Source organism: Mastigoproctus giganteus, chromosome 13 (assembly GCF_048544385.1).
Source record: "Mastigoproctus giganteus isolate SK-2022 chromosome 13, ASM4854438v1, whole genome shotgun sequence".
Lineage (NCBI taxonomy): Eukaryota > Metazoa > Arthropoda > Arachnida > Uropygi > Thelyphonidae > Mastigoproctus > Mastigoproctus giganteus.
The window spans coordinates 57,682,608-57,702,958 of NC_143587.1; the positions used below are offsets into that span (position 1 = coordinate 57,682,608).

The following is a 20,351-nucleotide window of genomic DNA, read 5'->3' on the forward strand; positions in this document are numbered from 1 at the left end:
AAAGACAGATGTAGGATAGACGTGCGGAAATTTGCCTTTAGCCAGCGGGTGGTTGGTTGGTGGAACAGACTGCCATCCCTTGTGGTGGAGGTTGATAGCCTAAATAAGTTTAAGGCTCAGCTGGACAGGTATTTTGAACGAACAGAGGGGTGAAGTGGAAGTGGGTTTTTTTTTTTTGGCTGATGCTGCATAAGCTTGCTTTCTTGCATCAAATGCCTCTACTAATGCTAATGCTAATGTTATTTAACCTTTAAAAGTATTCATGGGTAAAATATGTTTAGATTTTGAACTTTTTTGATCAGAATTATAATTAGTTGGAAAGTAAAAATAAGATTTTTTTTTTTTTTTTTTTATCGTGTGATGTGAGCAATACACAAAGGAACCAGTTTTTTCCTGCTTCCTTCGTGTATCGTGGCCGTGAGGTCCAACCGGAGAGTACAGCACCATCATAATATCCAAGCCCGAGGCGGGATTCAAACCTGCGACCTTTGGGTTGCCAGGCAGGCACTTTACCCACCTGGCTAGCCCAGTCGGCGGCACATAAGATAAATATAAATGACTACATCAATATAAATTTGGAATGTGCATGCTTATTAAAATATCATTATTTGTTAGAGCATTGGAGGAGAAATATTATAATAGCCAAGTTATGAAAAGTAATACAGATTAAAAAAAATAAAAGTGAAATTAAAAGAGATTAAAATCATTAAAAAACAGTCAGGTTATCAGTATTTTCTGAAATAGTAGTACTCAATAGTAAAAGATTAAAAATAAGTTATTTTATATGCAGGTTATTAAATCTACTGAAATAAAGTTGAATAGAGTTAGAGAGAAAATTAGGTTTATTTCCATATTCATGTGAAATTTTGTGAGCTCTTAATACTTCTTGGGGATTTGAATAATATTGATAAAATATTGTTAAATTTATTTTATTGTTAAACAATAAAATATATATATATTTTTTTTTCCTTGAATATTTCGCAGGTTAAGGCCTGAGATGATTTCTCGTCCACAAGGGGATTTCAAGCATACAGGACATGTTGGGCTGGATGGAGCCTTTTTTGGTGATATATCTTTTCTAGGAGACAAATATCATCAATTACCAAAACAGATTGTCACACCATGTAAGTTGAAAAAGAAGCTGGCATACATACAGATTGATTAAAAACTCACTGAACTTCTTCGTGTGTGTGTGTGTGTGTGTGTGTGTGTGTGTGTGCGCCTTCATGGTCCATGCATTGTTAAGTCTTTTGGCACACCTGTGGTTTAACACAGGTCATGGCATCTTCCACAAGGACATATAACATGCCAGTGGCATTTGAACACTTTGCTCTTAATGAACTCCTGTGGAGCATTATCAGGTATGGAACGTCAGGAACCATGTGGCCCTTGACTTTCCATACTGGATAATACCTTATGTGAGGAACAAGTTAATGGTGATATGAATGTTGGAACAATGACTCAAAAATATCCTATATAGGTAGTAATATAAGTCTTACACAACTAATGCATAGCTGTATATCATTTATCTTCTGATTAGGGTATCACTATGTTATATGTCATTGCATTGAGTCTTGTAGAAGTCACATGGTCTTGACTAACTAATGGTCATACCTACTGACAATACAATATGGAAAATTTTATGGCACAGGAACTGAACTACAGTATTTGGCAAATTAATCAGAAAATGGCCTTTCCACAGTACACAGCAGCTGGAAAGGTTTCCAGCAGCAAAACATGTGCCTGGCATCCACACCCATATTGGTGAATTCATGAGCCAGTAATGCTTTGTGTGATCTTGTATTATTTTCACTGTGTTTGAACAGAGCAGATATGTGAGATGTTCACATAGGTACTTCTAAATCACTATATGTAAAATATATGAAAACACATGAAAAGCTATATAGGTATTTTGTGACTTTTCCACCACTCTGTATTTTGATGTCTTTCATTGCATAAAGAATATGCATTCTTTATGCATATTTCATAAAACTGAATAGTTTGAATATTATAATGAAATTATATTTGTAATTAAGATTTTATTTTATTAAAATATTTTATATTTTATCAAAATTGTATTTTTATTATTATTATATAAACTATTAGAAAATCATCATAAAGAAAAACTACAGCAACATTCATTACCATATTCAATCATCTAATTTATACCAACCAATTATATTCCACTATTTGTTAGGCATCCCATTCTGACTACTATCACTTAGCATTAGTATCTTTTCTCTGATTGCCTGTTTATGAGAGGGTCAAGAAGTTTACCATTGAAAACTTCAAAGGTAAACTTCTTGACTGAGATTGATTAATTTGATAACAAACTAGGCAACAAACAGAAAAAATATGATAACGAACATTGAAGCACTCAAAGTAGTTTTTCACTGAGGAAAAAAATTTATCATGTTTTTCTTTCTTATTTTTTAATTATCAATTATTGAGCCATACCTGCTTTTAGATTTATAGTCATTTTTTTAAAATAAGAAATCTTATTTTTTATTCATATCTTTTCATTTTTCAAATGGAAAAGTATGAATTTTTGTTTATTCATCTAACCTATTAGCTTTTCCTGTGATGTATTCTTTATATACACCAAAAACATAAAAAACTTAAATATTAGTATTAGTAACGGCCACATGGTGCAAGAGAAAGCCTATGGCTTATGCTGCACCAGCCAAAAAAAAAAAAAATCCGAACAAAACAATGATAAAAACAAAAGATAAATAAAATAAATAACTAAATAATAATAATTAATAAATAAAAAATAAAATAAAATAAAAAATAAATAAAAAGGAAATTAAACCTATCATCCTATGCGCTTCCCTTACCCGAAAGTACTATCCAGATGACCTTTGAATTTCCCCAAACTGTCGGCCTCTACCACCCATGAAGGCAACTTATTCCAGTAATTTATAACTCGCTGGCTAAAATAAAACTTCCTGCAGTCCAATCTAAACATTTTCCCCCCGTAACTTGAATTTATGTCCCCTAGTTCTAGCATCATTTATAATCTTGAAAATTTTGTCCTCATTCATTTTACTGATGCCTCTCAGAGCCTTAAACACCTCAATCAAATCTCCTCTAAGGTGTCTAGTTTCCAAACTCTGCAACCCTAATAGATATATTTAAATATCTATTAGGATTTCTACAGTATGTTATTCACTTCCAATCTGCAATATTAATTATTTATTAACTGGAAGGCCCCGGGTGCCAAGCGACATTACTGCGACTTAGAGTGCTCTTGATAAGAGAATAACGTTATTTTTAAGTTCCTGTCTTTCTCTCAACAGTTTCATTTAAAAACAGTTCCATACTTGAAAACTACAAGTCAGAACGCAGAAAGGAAATTCACTTTTCTTTTCCTTTTTCATATATTTTTAGTAGCACTAACCAACTAACATTAGCCGCTTGGCCTCCTAGCGGCACTGCTCCTGCCTCGCCATGGCAGGGCCGGAAATCTTGTTGGAAAAGTCCTCCAGCCAAGGGCCAAAAGGAGCAAACATGGCAAGCACAGACCATATTTCTGCTACTCAAACTAGCAGAAAACTAGACCAAATGGATGTACTACAGCTAAGAGACAAAAAAAAAAAAAAAAAAAAACCTCTAGTTGCACCACTGTTTCTAGTTATTCATTCTAAGAATGAACAACCGATAGGAAGTTTGTCACCTTTCAGAATATTCAAAAAACTCTTGAAAGCATAGCTAGTTCCCCTAAAACAGTCAGAAGACTAAAATCAGGGGATCTGCTAGTAGAGATGACAAACCAAAAACAAGCTGAGCATCTAATGAAAGCAAAAACGTTTGGAAATATTCCAATAACCGTTACTCCCCATTCCACCCTGAATACCTCGAGAGGAGTAATTACTGAATGGGACCTCCTCAACGTCCCCGAAGATGAAATCAAAGAAGAGCTTGAAAGATCAAGGGGTTATTCAAGTCAAAAGAATAACAATTAAAAGAGACAGAGAAATTAACCCAACGAGGAATATAATTCTGACCTTCAACACTCCAAAAACTGTAAAAGCTGGATATCTAAACTGCCCACCGAGACCATACATTCCAAATCCTGTCCGATGTTTTAAGTGTCAGAAGTATGGACACTCTCAAGCAGTATGCAGAAGTTTTGCTATCTGTGCAAAATGCGGATCACGAGAACATACCCAACAAGACCGTACAGCACAAAATTCAAGATGTCCCAACTGCAGAGGAGAACATAATGCCTACTCGAAAGAATGTGAAAAGTGGAAGAGAGAAAACAGAATACAGAAATATAAAGTGGAAAACAATGTAACATATCAAGAAGCTAAAAGAACAATACAGCCACAACAAACAAATAGACCATCTTATGCACAAGTAACACAAACTAATAAACAATAGAAACACAGACAGAAGTAACGGTCCCACCAAAAAAGTCTATTTCAGATTGGGCACGCTCACTGCTTATTGACTCAAAACCAAAACAAAAAGCAGAACAGGCAATAAACACATCCATTACGATACCACCAACTAGAGAAACCAGCAAATCCACAAAACAAGATAGAACCACTGAAGTAAATGGGAATAAAATGGACAACATGGAAGTAGAAGAAAAGAATCAGACAGAAGAAACAATACTAGAAATTTTTGCAGAGGAAGAAGAGATGGATACTGGAAAGCTACACTTCCCTAAAAAAGGAAGACAAAAAACAGAGAACCCTAAGCCAACAACCTCAAAAAACAAGCTGAAAATACTAACAAAACCAAATAATGAATACATTTTTACATTGGAACTGTAGAGGATTCTGCAGCAATTTTGAAGATATCCGATCTCCTATCGCAGTACAATCCGATTAGTCTATGTTTGCAAGAAACATATCTTAAACCTCAGAATAAAATAACACTAAAACATTACAATATATACAGAAAGGACAGGATTACCAACAGTACAACACATGGAGTAGCAATCTTAGTAAACTCCAGTATACCTACCCAACAGGTTCTTTGCAGACTAATCTAGAGGTCATAGCAGTACGAATTGCAGTAAACTATCATATAACAATCACCTTCATGTACCTGCCACCAAACCAAGATATAAGCTATACAGATCTAGAAGACCTGGTAGTTCAACTACCACCTCCTTTATTAATCATGGGAGATATGAATGGCCATCATCCTCTATGGGGAAATGAAAACATAGATAAAAAGAGGTCAAATTATAGAAAAACTACTAGATAAGCTCAAACTTATACTCTTAAATGATGGGACACCAATGTATATATGTCTACCCACAGGAACTAGTACAGCAATAGAGCTTTCTATATGCACTCCATCATTATACCCTCTACTGGAGTGGGCAGTTCACAATGATCCACTAGGTAGCGATCATTTTCCAGTAAAGATTACTTCAAACAAACCGACCCCTTCTCAACTGGAACGAACTCCAAAGTGGAGATTAGATAAAGCGAATTGGGCAAGATATAAGCAGCTGGCCATATTAGAAGAACAACAAATACAACAGGTTTCAATTGACTCTGCAGTGAAATATGTAACCGATAAACTCCTCCATGCAGCAGAGCAAACAATACCAAAAACCTCTTCAAAGTTTCTCATACATCCAAAGCCGTGGTGGAACGATGAATGCACTTTAGCAAAACAAGAGAAAAACAAGGCATGGAATAATTTCCGAAGATACCCTACCACAACTAACCTGATACATTTCAAAAAAGCAAGGGAAAATGTTAGACGCATTACTAAGATCAATAAAAAAGAATCTTGGATTCGTTTTACATCTACAATTACTAGAAAAACAGACAGCAGGAAGGTTTGGGACAAAATAAATAAAATAAACAACAAATACCAAAGAATTTCTCCTCCTTTTATAAAATGGAATGGAAAAGATATATCAAAGCCTGAAGACATAGCCAATGCTCTTGGTAAAAAAAAAATTTGAAAAAATATCAAGCAGTAGCTCCTATGAACCAGCTTTCCAAAAATATAAAGCAAATAAAGAAACATATAAATTAAATTTCTCCAGTAAAAGTAGAGAAGCCTATAACCAACCTTTCACTCTCAGAGAACTTCATAAAGCCATTTTAGAAACGAGGCAAAGTGCAGCGGGTCCAGATGAAATAATATACATGATGGTACAACAATTAGATGAGAAATCATTGATATCGTTACTTGTATAACAGGATATACCTAGAAAATTCCTTTCCAAATCAGTGGCATCATGTAATGGTCTTAGCCTTTCCAAAACCAAATAAAGATCCCACAAATCCGAACCACTATCACCCAGTAGCCTTAACTAGTTGCCTTGGAAAAATACTTGAAAAAATGGTAAATGCCTGATTAATGTGGTTTTTAGAAACCCATAACTTACTAAACACAGCCCAATCTGGTTTCAGAAAGAACAGGTGCACTCTAGACTTAATGATAAAAGCAGAAAATAACATAAGAAAGCAACATCTAGTAATGATATTTTTGATATAGAAAAGGCATATGACACAGCACGGCAATATGGAATACTTAAAGACATTTATAACTTTGGGATGAGAGGACATCTCCCAATATATATATCCATAATTTTTTACAACGAACTTTCCAAGTTAGGATATTAACCACACTATCGCAGGTTTTTATACAAGAAAAAGGAGTACCACAGGGATCAGTACTCAGTGCTACCCTTTTTGCCATAAAAATCAAATCAATAGCTGAACAAATACCAAGCACCGTAGGTACAGCATTTTATGTTGATGATTTCAGCATTTCTTGTCACTCGTAAAAACATGCGAACAATAGAGTGCCAACTACAAACAACAATCAATCAAGTAATAGCATGGACCCAAAACAATGACTTTGGACTCTCTAAACAAAAGACAGTTGGAATACACTTTTGTCGGAAAAGAAACTTACACCCAGACCCAGAACTAAAGCTCAGAGAACAACTAATCCCAATAACATCCAACACAATTTTTCTTGGACTAACCCTGGATAAGAAACTGACCTTTTTAGATCACATAAAATGTCTTAGAACAAACTGTTTAAAGAAATTGAATATTCTGAAAGTTATATCTGCAACAACATGGGGAGCAGACAGGTACACTTTGTTACATCTTTATAGAACCTTGATAGGATCCAGACTCGATTATGGGGCACCAGTATATGGCTCTGCAAGACCCAGCACCTTAAGATGGTTAGACCCTATACACCATAATGCACGACATATAGCCCTAGGAGCATTTTGTACTTCTCTGGTTCAAAGTCTCTATGCTGAAGCCTATGAACCTCCACTCCACCTCAGAAGACAAGAACTCCTACTACTATCTTATGCAGCTAAAAATAAAGTGTATTCCAAATCATCCTGTGTACAAAACATTATATGCACCAATATGGGAACATTTGTACAGAGTACTTCCAACAGCAAATAAACCAGCAAACATACTAATCAAGGAGCTACTTCCAATTTGGTCTCTTGATTTCAACAAACTAGCTGTCATACAAAACATACTAAGACCTCCTTGGGATATAATATTACCATTCTGTGATACCTACTTCCGTAACTGGGGAAGAATTTCCCTACCAGGAAACAGCTTTCAACTATACATGCTGCCTATCTAGAAAAATATCCACACTATACACAAATATATACTGACGGATTGAAAACCGATACAGAAGTAGATACAGCAGCAGTTTTCTGTGATACTACTTTTTTTCTTTTTTTTTTTGATTTGGTAGTTGTTGGCACATCGGCTTCTGTGGCCATATTGCACCTCCCAAGGTTTTTGCAGTACTTTGATCCAAGCCTGAGGCGGGAATCGAACCCGCGACCTTTGGGTTGCCGGGCAGGTACTTTACCCACTCAGCTAGCCCTCGGCTGTGATACTACTATAACCTAAGTTCTTCCAATAGAATGTAGCATCTCTACAGCTGAACTACAGGCAGTGAAGTTGGCAATAGACCGAATATGGCACCAAAAGTTACCCCATAGTCTGATCTTCACAGACTCCCCCAGTGTAATTCAAACAATACAGTGCAACAGAAAGAATCTCCATCCAACTCTAAGACAAATTCAAGCGACTCTGGACAAGCTACTTAAAAGAAAACAAAACATAATCTTTTGTTGGATCCCTGGATATACAGGAATTGAAGGGAACGAAGAAGTTGACCATGCACCAAAAACAGCAACAGGCACTCTTTCTTCAACCAAAGTACCATATACAGACTACAGGCATAACATCAAAATGAACAGCAAGGAAAAATGGCAGAAAATATGGAGCGAGCAAACTTATAATAAACTCTACCAAATTAAACCAGATTTAAAGAAGTGGAAGTCCAGCGAAAGAGATATACAAAAAGAAGAAGTAATTCTAGCCAGGTTAAAGATAGGACATACATATCTTACTCATTCCTATCTACTTAGAGCCGAAGAAACCGCCTCAGTGTAATCAGTGCCGTGTGCAACAAACAGTTAAACATTTGTTACTAGACTGTCCAGCCTATACATACAAAAGAAAAACAGCCTTTAAATCCGTAACTAAAATTCAAGACGCTTCTACTCCGAAAAACATTTTAAGTGAAGAAAATAATATACAAGAGGTTTTCCACTATCTAAAATTAATAGGCTTTTATAATCAGATTTAAGAAGAAAAGAATCAATGTAAATCGATGTATACAATCAAACTCCCTCTTTCCATTAAATACTTTGTGAATAATTTATAATCGGGCATTTATTTGAATGGCAATTGCAAGGGATCAGAGTAGAAAATGCAAAACTTTGGGAGATGCATTATGGCCATAGAAGCCGATGCACCAACAACTAACAAACAAACACAACAACATTAACTGGAAAAATATGACTGTAAAAAAATTCTTTACGACACCATGTTTGTCAAAACAGCACCTGTTCCCATGTTAATTTTCCATGTAGAGATTTGGTTCCCGCCCTTCTGCTTCCTTTGCTACTCCATTTTAACTATCCCCCCCCAAGAAAACTGTATAAAATTCACCAAATCCTTTTGGTTAATTTCAACTTGGCATGCCAGCTAGAGGGCTAACTAAAAAATTTTGCATTTTTATTAAACTACATGATATTTACTTGAAAGTCTTACTAATCTTCTAATCAAAACTTTATCAAATCTTCACAATTTTAATCATAAAGCCACTAAATTCCGATGGCTATTCACATACAAAGTTGATATCATAAGTTTTTTACTTTGCCCTTGTTATTTTTCTGAATTAACTTTTCTCTGATCAGGATTCTGCTAAGAACAATAGCAGTGGAACTGTGTTCCATTGTATGAGGTTATTTATGTTCTTTATGTAATTTGAATACCCGGGAGGAAAAACCATTTAACAGTTGGTTGGCATTTGCAGTTTTGGTAGTAACTGTCCCTATCAGTTTGATTATTATAATTTCATTGTTCTTTTTTTAAGATAGCATTACATATTAAATCATTTGCCTGGATGATAATTTCACTTTCTTCTAATTTAAGACAAGCCCCAAGAAGACAAGGAGAAAAGCAGCCCTAGTTTGAACAACACCAATTCTGATTCATCGGATAGGACACCACTCTTAACAAAATCTTCATCCTTGGTTGATGGTAAAAGTGGACCAGCTGCAGGTTAGAATATTTTTAAGATTATTTTTTTTTTATGGCACATATTATTTACCATTGCAATTATAAAATGCTCAAGTAATTACACTGGTCAGCAAAAAAAAAAAACCCTTATTTATTTATTTTTTTTTGCTCCCTGTTAAATTCAGGGGTGATTCTTGTAGATTTGACATTGCTGAATTCAATGGCAATCATATTGCTCTAACACCCACCAATTAAGGGAGAAGGGATTAAAGTCAAAAACTAAGTTTCTAGTACAAAAGATTTCATATTTAAGAAAATGTTGCATACAGTACTAAATATTGAACAATGGATCTATTAACCTTATTCATTTACAAAAATGCTTATCTGATAACAAAATACTTATTTTGTCATTTTTTGCCTTTTATAATTGTCCGTTGGTGTCTCCCTTATGAGATTCCAACAGTAGTCTACCAACATATTTGGACTCCATTTTTCCCTGGTATTCTTTATCCATATGAGGAATATCTTGGTGAAACCTTTCACCATGTTCGCTGGAGACTGTTCCCAAGTTTTCAGGAAAAAGTCTAAATGGGAATGTAGGAAATGAATCTTTAATGACATATTGCATCTCAACTCTCTGTATGCTAATATTAGCTCGTCCACAATTTCACTGTAATTTTGTGATTTCTCATTGCCAAAAAAGTTCTGGTAAATGTTTTCAACTGCGTTCCAGGCTCTTATTTCTGTAGCATTTAATTTTTTAGTGAATTCCTCATCTTGGAATGGCAGCTTGATTTGAGGACCCACAAAAATTCCCTCTTTTATCTTGGCCTCACCAATTCAAGGAAACTTTTAAACCAGTGCCAAAGGGGGAAAATAGTTTCAGGGGGAACCCTGAAACTATTTCTCCCCCTTTGACACTGGTTTAAAATCAGGAAATGATTTTCTCCCTTTGTGGCTGGTTTTAAATCGGGAGTAGACCATCCAATCACTAAGAACCAGTGGGGCTAGGTCAGCTCTTCGCTCCTTGTCATCAAAATCCATGGGTAAGCATCATAAAGTAAATTTCAACCATTTTTTTATTGTTTAAAAAAATCCTGCATCTACATATGTGTAGAAGAATAAGAGAAATTTACCTCAATATGATGTATAGAATACGTCTGTATTAGAAAACGAAATTCACAAGGCATAATTTCTTATGGGTTTAGGTAATTAACTATATAATATCAGTGTAAATACACCATAGTTTACCCTTAAATTTGAACTACGTATGTAGTGTAAAGGCATCGTTTTAATTGTATCTCATATTGTGGGTGCCTTCACAACAAAATGGCTGGTATAGTTCTACTTCAAATAAATAACGCTTCTCTAGTAGAGAAGACTACTGTTATTTATTTTCAGTGGATACGACCATCCAGACGATCATTTCGAAACTAGTGGGCTTCATCATCAGTGGATGGGCAGGTACCTTGGTAATGCAACATGCCATCACAGTTGCGAAGTTATTTCCGAAATATGAGAGATGCCAAATGGTGTAGGTAATAATAATGTATTAGAAAACGAAATGCACAAGGCATAATTTCTTATGGGTTTAGGTAATTAACTATATAATATTGGTGTAGATACACCATAGTTTACCCATAATTTTGAACTACATATGTAGTGTAATATGAGACACAATATGAGATGCAATTAAAACGATGCCTTTACACTACATACGTTAGAAGGTTATCAAATTGTAGCAGGGTGCTTAATGATTTTGTAATAACTGAGCGCAAAGTGGAGGAGAAATTGTTGAAGTTAAACATAAGAAAGGCACCTGGGGTTGATGGGATCTATCCAGTTATATTAAAGGAGGCGGCAAAACAACTAAGCAAACCCTTAGCCATAATTATGAGAGCATCCTTGGACTTGGGGTAGGTCCCCATGCACTGGAGATGTGCAAATGTATCCCCAATTCACAAAGGGGGATCGAAGGGTGACACGAGTAATTACAGACCAGTTAGTTTAACTTCTGTTCCAGGTAAAATAATGGAGTCACTGGTTAAAGATGCATTGCAGGATCATCTAGACAAGACTGCAGCAATAATTCAGACACAGCATGGGTTTGTTAAAAGAAAGTCTTGTCTGACAAATTTGATAGGATATTATAAAATAAATTTTCTGTTTATACTCCGGCACGACAACCAAGTCAGTAGAGTTTACAATAAATTGTCAATATAAATATTTATCGGATTTAGTAGTCACGGGCTTGAACCCCGGTCCACTCAAGGAACGTGTGCTATGCACTCTCGCTCCTGACCACTGGGCTACACAAAGGAACTGGATGCAAAAAAATAATTTTGATATCATATATTTGGATTTCAGGAAAGCTTTTGATACTGTTGCGCATGGAAGACTATTGTACAAATTGGAGCAGAATGGTATTAAGGGTAAGTTGCTACAATGGATAAAAGGATGGTTGAGTGGGAGAAGACAGAGGGTGGTAATCAGTGGGTGCTGCTCTTTGTCGACTAATGTTATTAGGGGAGTTCCACAGGGTTCGGTGTTGGGTCCTCTGTTGTTTTGTATATTTATTAATGATATTGATGAAGGTATATCAGGCTTAGTGTCGAAGTTTGCAGATGATACAAAGGTTGGCAGGGTTCTTAATGACAGTAATGGTAGTGTGCTACTGCAACAGGATCTAGATAATTTGGGCAGTTGGGCTAAGAAGTGGCAACTGAAGTTTAACCTTGACAAATGCAAAGTACTGCATATGGGTAGAAGTAACCCCCAGAGAAACATACCAACTGTGTGGTACTACACTTAAGGTGGTAGAAAATGAAAAACACCTGGGAGTAATTGTGCAGTCAGATATGAAGTTTTCTGAGCAATGCAGACAGGCTACCAGGGCAGGTCATGGGGTTTTGTCAATGATATATAGGAATTTTTCTAGCAGGGAAAAGGAGGTGATTGTCCCTCTGTATAAGGAAATTGTCAGGCCACGTCTTGAGTACTGCGTACAGGTCTGGAGGCCTCATTTTAGGAAGGATGTAGATTTGCTTGAGCGTGTACAGAGAAGGGCAACAAGTTTGGTGAGGGGAATGAAGCGATCCTCTTACCAAGAGAGGCTTAGGTTCTGCAAATTGCAGCAGCTGGAGACTGGGCACCTGCGCGGTGATCTGATTGAGGCGTATAAGGCCTTGAATGGATTGAGCACGCTGAATTCTGATGGGATCCTTCCACTTTTTCAGATTACGAACCTAAGGGGGCATAAATTCAAATTAAGAAAAGACAGATGTGAACTGATGTGCGGAAATTTTCCTTTAGCCAGCAGGTGGTTAATTGCTGGAACAAACTTCCATCTGTTGTTGTGGAAGTTGATAGGTTAAATAAATTTAAGGAGGAATTGGACAGGCATTTGGAGAGAATGGTGTGATGATTTTTTTTTTTTTTTTTTTTTGGCTGATGCTGCATAAGCTCATACACTTGCTTTCTTGCATCACATGCCACTACTACTACTAGTGTAATATGAGATACAATTAAAACGATGCCTTTACACTACATACATAGTTCAAATTTATGGGTAAACTATGGTGTATCTACACCGATATTATATAGTAGAATACTTCTGTATGCTACTCTCCAGAAATTAAAACAAATATAACATTAATACAAAATGATTACAATAAAAAATAATAAATTGAACACAAAAATTAATTTAAAAATTAAAAGAAGTTTAATTTTTAAATTAATTTTTAATTGTGTTCAATTGATTTTTATTGTGTTCAATTTATTATTTTTTACTGAAATCATTTTGTATTAATGTTATATTCGTTTTAATTTCTGGAGAGTAGCATAGGGAAGTGTTCTACATATCATATTGAGGTAAATTTCTCTTATTCTTCTACAAATATTGAAATCAACGTAGAATGTATTTGAGCATCATAGCTCTGGTTTATATTATCAAATACAGGTAGCCCTTGTTTTGCGCAGGTCTGATTTGTGCCGATTTGCAATAGCATCAATCACTAACCACAACGCTATTTTTATTTATTTATTTATTTTATTTTTTTATAAATTGAAAGTTTAAAATCGTCAGACAAAATTTATCGGCATCATGCTGTGCTATGTATCGGGCACTGTTCACGTGATTTAGGACAATCTGAGCCAATCATCAATTAGCGCATTCATATCAGAGACGAGAAAGATTCCCACCCTCAAAATAATCACTCGTGGATGCAGGTAGTAAAGGTCCATGCGGTAAAACATTCAGTTGGTTGTTGTTTATGCTATTTACATGTATTGTAAATTTATTATGCTAACATTTTTTTATTAATTGTGCTATTAATAAATTAAATAATAATAGTGATAGCCATGCGCAGTTTTTTTCCCAATCGTGTTATAAAGTTTTTAATTTAATAGAATAAAGACACACCATGTCTGGTAAAAATAGTTAATTGAATCCTAGTGCAATATTCGGAGAATGGAATCTGGTGAAAGCCACCCTAATGTATGTAGGGCAATGAATATGCCTTCATCAACTATTACTACAACTATGAAGACTGCTAATAAAATAAAACAATCGATGCAAAGTGGTAGGTAAAATTTTTGGTGCTCGAAACCTAACCCTGTGATTTCCGATTGACTCCATTATATAAAGGGTTCCATTTGCGCCGATTCCATTTATGCCTGTCCCCCCCAGGAACCTAACCCCGATGTAAATCGAGGGCTACCTATACATATACATATGCATGTTCAATGCAAAAAAAAAAAATAAATAAAAATGTATTTTGATATGGTCTAGAGTTTTAATTTTTAAAAGTTGGTAAAGACTTTTAAAGGATTTATAAGCCAGATTCCTACTTTGGTTATGCTGCATCCTATGAATTCTGTAATAATATCTTTGTAACAATATGCAGGGTGTTCGAAAAGTTTGTGGCCTGAATGTGAAAGGCTAGTGGAACGGTGTTAAAAATTTCTATACTTAAGGTATAACACTCCAAATAATAACCCACCAAGTTTCATGCAGTTTCAGTAATGTCTTTTTTTAATTACATGTCCTGAAACTAACAGAGTTGTGCAAATAAGGAAAGATGGACAAAATCAGTCACTGTGCAGTCATTCAATATTTGGGGGAAAAAAGGTAGTCCACAAGGATATGGTTACAGCATCAGGGGAATATGTCCCTTCCTATTCCATGGGTAAGAAGTGAGTAGCAGAATTTAAATGAGTGAGGGGGAGTTTGGAAAATGATTCATGCTGCGGAAGACCGACAGTGTGCATCATTTTAGAAGTTGTTGGCAATGTGCATGATCTGGTGATTGAAAAGTGGCAGTTCGATACATTTCCATCATCTTGGGCATCTCATCTGTACTACATAATAATAGAGGTTTTTACTATGAAAAATGCACCAGCTTGACGGATCCCAAAATTGTTGATAGCAGATCCAAACTGCACAAGAATTGTCAAGTCAAGTGAACATTTGTATTAAGCAGATCCAGCAAATTTCCTTAGTGTTTGTGACCATGGATGAGACATGGGTCTGTCACATTCAGTCAGAGACAAAGGAGCAGTCCAAACAGTGGAAACACAGCTAGTCTTCCCCTCCAAAGAAAGCCAAGTTGATTCCTTCTGAACCTTTTTTTTCTTTTGGGATACTGATGGAATGTTGTTAATTGATTACCTTCAAAAAGGCCAGACAGTCACAGGGGTATATTGTGCAGACCTGTTTCACCTGTTTCCTAATTTTAAATACCTTGCTGACATAAATTTTCCTACTTACAGTAACATCACTGCTACAGTGGATGCATTCCTAGAGATGCAAGAGAACTTTCTTTGCAGCTGGAATCAACGTATTGCAGCATCAGTGGCAAAAGTGTTTAGACTGCAAAGGGGGGGGGGTGTCTATTGAAAAGTAATGTGTTGTCAGATTCCTCAAATAAACCTATATTCAGGCAGTGAACTTTTAAAATGCCCCTTTGTATAATTGAAACAGATCACATAAGATTACTTGTATGTTCTTCTACCATTATGTGCATTTCAATACATGAAATTAAAAATGGCTACCATAAGCAAAACTAGAAGCCAGCTATCATGACATATATGATGCAACATACTAAACTTATATGGTAGTTTTTAACTTACCTAACAGCTGGTTACAAAATTTTTGTTTTAGAAGCAGAATGCAGAGAGAACACTGACTGAGAAGTTGAATTGGTTGAACTGATACAGAAAATTTCTTTTAAAAAAAGCAAGATTTTGGAAGTTAGTTCCTTGTTGTTGTGTTGTGAAGTTAATTCCTTGTTGTTGCAATTGTGAGTTCATTTCATATTTTAAACATAGAGGAGTTTGTTTATTTTCCAGGATCACATGGTATCGCTGTATAGTGTTAGTGGTGACAAATTATGCAAGAAAGCAAGGTTATGCAACATCAGCAAAAAAAAAAAAAACCTCTGCTTCCCACATTACCTATCAGACTCCTCTAATAATTTTTCTAGTATCTTCTTAAATTTAGTCAAACTACCCATCTAGCTGAAAGCAAATTTCTGCACATCTATCTTATAACCATCCTTCAATTTAAATTTATGCCCCCTTGTGTGTGTCATTGGAGAAAGACTGAGGATTACTCAATCCATTTCAAACCTTAAACATTTCAATGAAATCTCACACATTTGCTAGCATCCAGATGCTGCAATTTGCAGAACTGAAGGCTTTCTTGGTAAAATTACCTTTTTGTTCCGCTCACTAAGTAGCACATAAAATGTGAGGCAGTGCATCCAATCGACATGGAAAGCCAGTGCAATGTTGGTATGACATGAGCACTGTGAAAAGGAGTAGGAATGTTTTATAGATCCAATAACTGTGAAAAGCACAACAACTGCACAGACAGACATATGGAGCAAGCCAGTATATATCTGGTTTGGTTTATTTTTGAATGATTTTTTTTAAGGAAAGTTATGAGAAACAAATGTGTGTGTGGGTGTACTGGTTTTCATTTTTCATAAAGTTTACGTGCATTCTAAACCAATTAGAAAGACTTTCCTGCTGGATGTTAAAGGAAGATAGTGAAAGTCACTTGCCAAAAATTTTTTTAATAAAGGAAAATAGCATGTCACTTGCACACAAGCTCCTCCAGGTAAATTTTTTTCTGCCATTTTAGGTAAAACATCTTTTTTTTTTTAAAAATGCATTTGGCTTTGAAGCTATTCTCTGTTAAATTAGAAAAAACTGGTGGCTTGTCATAAAGAATGTCTTTACATGTAAGACATCCTTCTTTGAGATTTGATAATTTTTATAACATTTTGTTGAATTTGGATAGATTGACCTTAAAAAAAAAAAAAAAAAAAAAACTTAATTTTCTTTAAAAAAAAAAAAAAAAAGAGGAAGAGATGGTGTACTTTACTATAGGGGTTGATGTAGTAATAACACTAATATTTATGATAAGTGCATACGTTTTGGAGTTCGCAATCACTGATGTGCCCCTGAAGAGATAGTGCCTGTGTATTCCCAGTTCTTCCTATTTTTTTTTTTGTTTGTTTACAAAAAAAGTGGTGCCCATTCTTTTGTGGGTGAGTGCATGTTTCATTGGATGGGGTGGGGGGGTAATAAGTTTGTGTTGCTGGAAGTGAGCATTGCTTTGTTTTTAATTTTTATTTCATTTTATCTGTAGATCAGCTTGGTATATGGAGAAGAATTACACTTTACCAAATTTAGCCTTACAAAGAGAGGAGGAGAAATTTGCTGCAATTGTAATGTGGTTTAGTGTTTCCTTTTTTCCTAAGTCTTAGGAAGAGATATCGCAATTTTAAGCCTTTCTTTCAATGTAGACATATTTTCTCATAGAGCTTAATTTATATGGAATTTGTAACACTTTGTGCTTGTTTGTTGTTTTACTTATTTATGCTTTCCTTTGTAATATAGCTGACTTATAAAGTATTTGTTGTAAATAAATTTTATTTGTTTAAAAAAAGTTTATTTCTTTGATTTTGGGATATATAAAAAATTATATGAAGTCATTAATAAGTCAAGCTTTAACTGAACTTACAATCTAAGGAAAATCTCTAAATCTAAAGATAAGTAAAATGGACATGTGGTTGTACACATAAAGAATGTCTTAAGATCTTGTCAATTTTTTTTTTTTTTTTTTTATGATTTTATTGTTCTATATTCACATTCATTTAATATTTGGTAGTATTCTTGTTCCTTCAATAATAAGCTGGCTAATTTCTACTGGAACTGAACTGTACCAATATTAAGAGCAGACTTTAAGATACTTAACTCTAAAAAGAATCCATTTTACCAGGCATATTTTTTTCTAATTTTTTGCAAAAATAAGTTTATTCTAGTTTGCATTTGCTTATCTTGAACATTTGATTTTTTTTTCTGTTTAGATATTTGGTCAGACACCACTTCTGAAAAAGATGCTAAAGACATTGCAAATATTGTAAATGACAAATCCTCAAAAGAGATATATAAAGAAGGAAATGGCTGGAAACCTGTTTTGAGTGCAGATCATGAATATCATGAAATTAGTGATGAAGAAGATTTTGGATTTGTTGAAAATTCTAAATTTGAGGTAATTTTTTCAAAATAAATTTTTTTGCTATTTTATTAGTAACTAATGTGCTCACTTTACATTGAAATATGTCATTCCTAATACATGTTAGGCTATTTCCAGGCCTGCATAATGGCCTTGGCTTGTGTTGGTGTGGATTCCACAAGGCAACAAATTACTGTGTGCAGAACATCCTATAATTGTTGAACTGTGGGTGATGGAAGATCTGTATCTCAAATAGTCCTTTCCCCATAAATGTTAGATTGGGATTCAGGGAGAGTGTTGAGAAGAAGGGGCTGAAGCCTTTCAAATGTTCCTTGAGCTATATCTGTGCATTTCTGGTCTGAGTCATAGAATATTATCCTGCTGGAGGATGCCATCCTTCTCGGAGAACAGTAGGAGTATTGATGGGTACAACAATCAGCAGTAATGTTGAGGTAGTCCACAGCCAGCAAATATTGTTTATATATATAAGGGATCCTAGGGGTTCTCAGAAAACCATCATTTGAACCATTACACTGCTACCACTGGCTTGATTGTTTCTCCCATGCATAAAGAGTCCATTTTTTCCCCCCTCAATTTTTTTCTCTGTGGCTCCAGACAAGTAAAAGATATATGTTTATGTAGAATAGTTCTATTCTTTATTCATATCATATAATTTTCTTCTTCCTCCTCCCTTACATTTGAAGCCTGGAAAAAGATAAGTCTTTATTATACCTTACATACCTTAGTTCCTGCCACACATGTACACCGAATTTCTAGTAAAAAAAAAAAAAATAATAATAATAAATAAATAAATAAATAAATAAAAAGATAATAAATTCTTCTCTATATCACATTTTTCTTTGTCTTGCTGGCATGGGAAGCTTTGTTCTCTCCAGTCACAACAGCAAGCATAAGATTATGCTCACTTCAGGGCCAACATTATTATTCATGAGTCACACTAATAATACTATTTATTTTTTATTTTTTTAATAAAATGACATAACTAAAATGATCAACTCCATTATTCATTAAAACTCAAAAGGCAGTACTATTACCAGTGTCAGAGTTCACTGGCTCCTCATTTAGCAACCTTGTGCCAAGCAGCATGTGGTAGAAAAAAACTTCTGATTTGAAGTGTAAGAAAACTTATTTGAATATGAAATCCTTGTACTGAGCTGTATTATTCCATTATAGCAATTAAGTAAAAGAACAATGTTATATAGTAACACAGGAATCGAAATAATAGATTACTTCTCTGAGTCATATTCTCTCTCTCATGCTGTTTTGGCATCTCCAAGACAAGACAAAAAAAAAGATACAACTCAGAGAAGCATTATTAATTATTTCAGAACCTATATTGAAATATAACATTATTTATTTACTTAAGTAATGATTTGTTGGACCTTTTGATAATTGGTTCATTCATGGAAAATATCAGTGAGTTGCATCCTGTTGATGTCAGTTCATCAAGGGAGGTGGGAAGAGGAAATGTATTGTGGGTGTCTGCTTTTATATTCCTATGTATGATTGGCTAATTATGTTGGAAATGGGCACCAACAATATTTCATTGTGTTGTGCAATGAGGTTCTCTGCTGTCATACTCATTTTTGGTCCCAACAGTATGCACAACCCTTTTCTCCTTATGCAAATGTGAAGTTATCATCTTCCATTTTTCACCATGATATTGATGATTTTTTTATTTAATGTATATGTTGCACTTTATTTTTTATATATAGTACAGCTATATTGTAGTAAAAATGTTGTTTTATGATACTTATGTTGTTCTGTGATAAATAAGGCAAAACAAGTATCAAGAAGGTTTCATTCTGAAATTAGCAATAGTCTGGCCTCTAGGATGCTGAAATTGGGTATAACTGTATTTATTTATTTAAAATTTATTTCTTTCCTGAAATTTACAATGATTTGCAGTAATGTTGTACTTTATTGTTGTACTGTACAAAAAATAAAAAGCATTTCTATGCTAAATAGTGCCAGTAGAGTGACATAACAAATGGAGCTCTTGCCCCATTTGTTGTGTCATTACACTTAGAAAACAAAAAAATTACAGGGAGCTAAATCTGGTGAGTATGATAGATGGGAAAACAGTAATGGAGTGCTTTACAAGAAGCTCTTAAATGGAAAGTGTTGATTGTGCAGGGGCATTGTCATTATGCAAGTGCCAATTCTCTGAAGTCCACTTTTCAGGCCCTTTTCTCTGAACACCATTACACAATTATCATAGAACTATTTTATTGTATTCC

The 20,351-nt window shown here is 34.8% G+C and overlaps 1 protein-coding gene across 4 annotated transcripts in view; it reads left to right on the forward strand.

Annotated features, from left to right (window-relative positions):
• The window catches only part of Ack-like (activated Cdc42 kinase-like), a 335,669-nt gene that overhangs the window by 281,341 nt on the left and 33,977 nt on the right, over positions 1-20,351 (forward strand). For all 4 annotated transcript variants that reach the window (XM_090387918.1, XM_090387921.1, XM_090387920.1 and 1 more), the window contains 3 exons: positions 985-1,124; positions 9,480-9,608; positions 17,942-18,126. In XM_090387918.1, the coding sequence (XP_090244044.1) occupies positions 985-1,124; positions 9,480-9,608; positions 17,942-18,126 (454 nt within the window). The remainder of the gene's footprint in view (positions 1-984; positions 1,125-9,479; positions 9,609-17,941; positions 18,127-20,351) is intronic.